At 34.5% G+C, this 5,064-nt stretch overlaps 1 protein-coding gene across 1 annotated transcript in view; it reads right to left on the bottom strand.

Moving 5' to 3' along the window:
* The window catches only part of LOC106868123 (cilia- and flagella-associated protein 418), a 12,350-nt gene extending 7,987 nt beyond the window's left edge, over positions 1–4,363 (bottom strand). Inside the window, exons 1-4 of the mRNA XM_014913255.2 lie at positions 4,032–4,363; positions 2,764–2,836; positions 1,778–1,830; positions 170–235 (exon numbers count right to left, since the gene is read on the bottom strand). Coding sequence (XP_014768741.1) covers positions 170–235; positions 1,778–1,830; positions 2,764–2,836; positions 4,032–4,114 — 275 coding nt within the window. The 5' untranslated portion in view covers positions 4,115–4,363. The remainder of the gene's footprint in view (positions 1–169; positions 236–1,777; positions 1,831–2,763; positions 2,837–4,031) is intronic.
* Between the last annotated feature and the right edge of the window lie 701 nt (positions 4,364–5,064).

Raw genomic sequence — 5,064 nt, 5'->3', positions numbered from 1 at the left:
CCCCCCCCCCCCACCGCAGGCTGGTTAATTTTGTTTTTGTTCCCAAGCGAGGATCTTTATATTGACCTTTCATTATAACAAGACCTGTTTCAATAGAATTATGAATGAGGAATGAAACAAACTTTTGCAAGACTGTAAAATATCAAAGAAAACATTTCAGCATACATACAGTTTTTTAGAGATGTTACTTAAACCACAGGGAAAATGACTTCCAGCAAGGTAGACGGGGAAACATCTGTAACACATAAAATATATTCAATGGCACAGTCTCTTTTTAGAGTAGTGTAATGTTATGTTCAAAATGTTCTAATCACATATGAAAGTATGAAGCTTAGCCATATCACTTGAATCAATATAATAGTTAAAAAAATCTGTTTCACTGGTTGCATTTATTTTAAGACATGAAGTTAACAAGCAATGAAACTAAAATACAATCTTGTTTGTTTTTAATGCTGAATGCTTCAGTAAACAGCTTGTTTATTCTTAGAGAGAGGGGGAAGAGAGAGAGAGAGAAAAAGAAAGACAGTACAAATACATAAGCTTAGTTATACATTCCACTCTTTCTGCATTTTAAAATATTACCAATGTGCTTTTGTTTATATATATGTATATACATATGCACATCATCCACCACTCATCTATCATATTTTTAAATACAAAAGTTGTCAAACACAACTGAACCAACTGTGATTAGGGAGCATGAGGTAGTCTATACAACATGGAACCAGCTTAGCCTGTGTCCTGCTGACGTCCATCCCCGTCACTCCTCTGTGGACATCAAAAGAAATGGGACATCATCCAGTGTAGCATGATCTCAGATGAGCTAGTGTACCAACTTGACCAGCACCATCTGGCATGTTTCAGTTCAGCTTCTGAGCCTCACAGTGGTGCCAACATTCATTCTGACACTCAGCTTGATAGTGGCTGTATACAGTGTTTCCTTGAGGCTTGGCTTCCCGATCTCTGAGCCTCACGAATGCCACAGCCAATCCACTGGATTCTTTTGGGCTCCACCCATTGTCATGCCTTCATAATGCTAGCCACCTCCCATGCCATGCTGCCCTTAATGAAGTCATAAAGTATGCCTAGACACCACAGATTTCCCTTCTCAGCCTGAGCCAGGGATGATGAAAGGCCTGATAGTATAATTTTCCCATTCATCTGGGATGCCACATGCTGTGACATCTCCTGTGGCAACTTGGCATGTTCAGCTCTCAGCCTAAGCTTCCTGCTTGTCAGGCTGAGAAAAGCAAACTGTCACAGTATTGGTCACTCTCTGACAGGTTTATGGTTGAGCTTGTGGCAATGAATTCATAGAATTATATATATTTTGTTCATTTTTATTTATATAAGGGCATTACTTCAGAATAATGCCACACACTAGACTTCCCAAATAAACACATTTTTACCGAATGCGAGGAAAAGCAACTCTTAAAAAAAACCAAACCTTTTAAAAAAAATTAACTCAACTGGGAAGTCTAGTGTGTGGCATTATTCTGTAGTAATGCCTTTATATAAATATAAATGAATAATTATATTCTTGGGAATAAAAAAATGATGGGTTTTTTTCCCCTTATGAATTTTTTACACACTAGCTTCCTGATAAAATTCTTGTAAAAGATTTTTATCCCATTATTGAATTTATTTTGTTCATTTTGATAGCTAAACCGAATCATTAAAAAATCTTTGAGGAAATATGTTCTTCCCTTTTTGTATACACTTAATTTACAAATAAACTTTATTTGTTCATCATAAAAAAGAATTATGAATCACTCACTTGACTACCTCATCCAGGGAATGTGGGTTGACAGCTTTTTGTTGTTTATCAGCCTATAATCAATAAAAGAATGGTTCGTAATTTTAAAATATTTATAGTGCAGAAGGGTAATAGTTATGTTACACATGTATTGAAGAGAAGTGCAGGAGACATTTTTCTTCTTAAACCAATTTATCTTTAAAATTAGATATAATTTTTACTCTCAAATGAGTAGTTTGCAATAGAAAGGTATCCAGTTATACAAAAAATGTATCTGAATCAACAGGTATTACAAATATTTATTTTCAGAACTATGTAACATGTACCAGTACAGAAGAATGAATATAAAAACAGCCATTAAATGTGATGTAAAAGATTTATTTCAGTATTTATGGCAGGTGATAAAATAATCAATTTTTGAAAAATTTGTACCGGAGATATAAAGCTAAGAAGAAAGTTTTATAATGTTTAAAAGATATAAATAATTAAATTGAGTTATGTCCAAGTTGATTGGCCACGAGACAGTTCAGTCCATTCAGCTGTATGTAGTCTCCGTGTAAGCAGTATTAGCGTTATACAAATGAGAAGTGTTTTGTTAAAGATGTTTAGACTGGTAAACTAAGGGGAATTTATTTTCCCCCCTCTCAATACATCAGAATTTGGAGTTAAGTAGTGGTTCAACAAACTCTGGAGATTTGTGAAAAGAATAACTTAAAATTTAAATCAATGACTGGTATAAAGCCTTTGTTATGTAATGTAATCTGATCGTCTGATCTAGAATTAGTCATTTTAATAATTAAACTATATCTTTTTTGGGGTGTTCTATTAGAACAAATTATAAAAAAAAAGATAAAAAATTAGAAGCCTGCATGTTAACTCAGTACTTTTATTATACAAATTATTCTTAATCCAAAGAAGAAAGATTAAAGTTTGCTTAAAAAAAAAAATGTTAAAGAAATAATGTAAGGAAGAGAATTTCTTTGTAGTAAACAATTTGTGTTACTAACCTTATAGTCTTTAATGTCATCTGTTTCGGCAAGTAAGTCATCTAGTTGATCAACAACAGAAATATTGGAAACACTGTCGTCAAAAGAAAATTTCTATTATTGATAGATGAAATTTGCAAGCTTCATCTTTATCATCATTTTAACATCTATTTTTCAATACCTTCATGGGTTAGATAGAATTTACTGAGGTAGATTTTTTATGGCTGGATGTCCTTTCTGTTACGAATCCTCACTTCTTTCAAAGCAAGGTAAAATTTCTCTGTGGTTGAACATGTTTTTATGGAAAATTGGAAATAAAAAAATACTGATTGTGTGATGATTCACATTTAAAACTAATGCACAATGTTAAGACATGGAAACACAAATACACAATCACACAGAGAATGAAAAAAAAAAAAAAAAGGAATGAATATAGATATGGAACAGAATGATAAAAGTGGATGCCAGGGAAAGGAGCAATAGAAGAGACAGTTATATGCTAGTTAATGGTAAGAAAACTGAATAGAGTAGCAGCATGAACAGTGATAAAGATAGATGATGGTAACAGGGAATGAGTAGTAAAAAGAAATAAAGATGGGTAACTTTGTGAGTGGTAGATGTCAGTGAAGAGTCACATTTATAGGGAGTGATGACTAGCAGAGGTAGAATGATAAAGGAGTATCGATAGAAGAGAAATAGTCTGATAAAAGAGTGATGGTGGAAAATCAAATCTGTTTCAACATGGAGGTGGCTTACAGTGAATAGGAGAGAAGGCAGTGAAGGGGGAAGTTGATGGGAACTTAATGAGAGATAATATATCATATGTTCCCAAAACAATAGCAGCAGCAACAAGAACAACAACAACACCAGCCATTTCAATGACTACTATGCTTGCACTGAAAGGTAGATCTGCTGCACCATACATTCCCACTCGTGTGTGTGTGTCTTGGGCAAAAAAAATTGCTAGAGTAAGTACTAGGCTTTAAAAATAAATACTAAGGTTTATTCATTCAATTATAAAAATCTTCAAAGCAGTGCCCCAGCATGGCTGTAGTCTAATGACTGAAACAAGTAATAGAAGATATCTATATAGATAGATATAGATATAAAATGTGTATATGTACATGCTCACACAAGGTACTAAGTTTTCTTGTCACCCGTCTTTTTTGAGTTATTTCCCTTATCTGATACTATCTTTTTCCTTATACTTATTCGATTTCAAAGAAACAATGCAAAAAATACGATTCGTATTGGATAAGATCACAAAAATATGCACTCTGATCGCTTACCGGCAATTTTGACGCTTAAATCGTGAATTGAAGGATTGCTCGGCTTCATTCAACAAATCGTCAATATCGTCGCCGTCGTCCATGTTGTTTACAGTTAGCAACAGCAGAAACGCAAAACACGGATTTTGATTGGAGAAAATAACTTTCTTATTTCGTCATTGTTGTATTGCTAACATTTAAAGTTCTTACATCTTGTTATTCCAGTATAACAGGCAATTATAGAGGCTGCAATGAATATTTAATGATTTTACGTTAGAAATAACATGCTGCACACGTTCAGTTATGTTTTATTCTGCACACCTACTACATGTTACCGCCATCTCTCTCTCTATATCTCTCCCTCCCTCTCTCTCTCTCACTCTCTCTCTTTGTCCCGTCTCCGTCCACCTGTCTGTCTATCCCACCACTGTTGTCGACTGCTGACAGGTTAAGGTTTCAAAATCTCTCTGACGATTTTTTCATTAGATGTTTGGCAATGTTTTATAAATGCTAGGAATAGTTTTATTCATCAAAGTATGTACCCATATTCTCAATACACTTTTGCCATTTCAGCGGTAGCTTGTCCAGCCCGGAACTGTAAAAGCTTGGCAATCTAGAGTCAATAAAATCTTGTAATCATAGTCGGAATTAGATTTTTTTCCTATCGGAAAGTTATCTAAATTCCGGAAGAAGTGGTAGTCAGTGGGGGGCAAGATCAAGTGAGTATGGTGGATGATGGAGAACTTCAACTCCTGTAGCTTCGTAAATATCATTTTTGCGATGTGTGGTCTGGTGTTGTCTTGAATAAAATAGGAGTGGATCTGTTTACTAATCTAGGCTGGGTTTTTTTTTGTAAGTTGCTGCATTATAAATTTGCATTATTTTTTTTTTCTTGAAGACGGAAATTTCATTTTTCTTTTTGTCGGGAAGATTTAGTTGCTCTTTCCAGTAACTCGAGCGACCAGGCAAAGGCTCTCTCGTTGCCTCGTCTTGTTCCCTTCGTCATTTGTTGTTTAGTCCCAAGTTGAGTCTGACTGGATACTAGATACTGGAT

Source organism: Octopus bimaculoides, chromosome 4 (assembly GCF_001194135.2).
Source record: "Octopus bimaculoides isolate UCB-OBI-ISO-001 chromosome 4, ASM119413v2, whole genome shotgun sequence".
NCBI lineage: Eukaryota > Metazoa > Mollusca > Cephalopoda > Octopoda > Octopodidae > Octopus > Octopus bimaculoides.
Note: the sequence above shows the minus strand (reverse complement) of the source record. Positions and strands in the feature narration are given on the sequence as shown.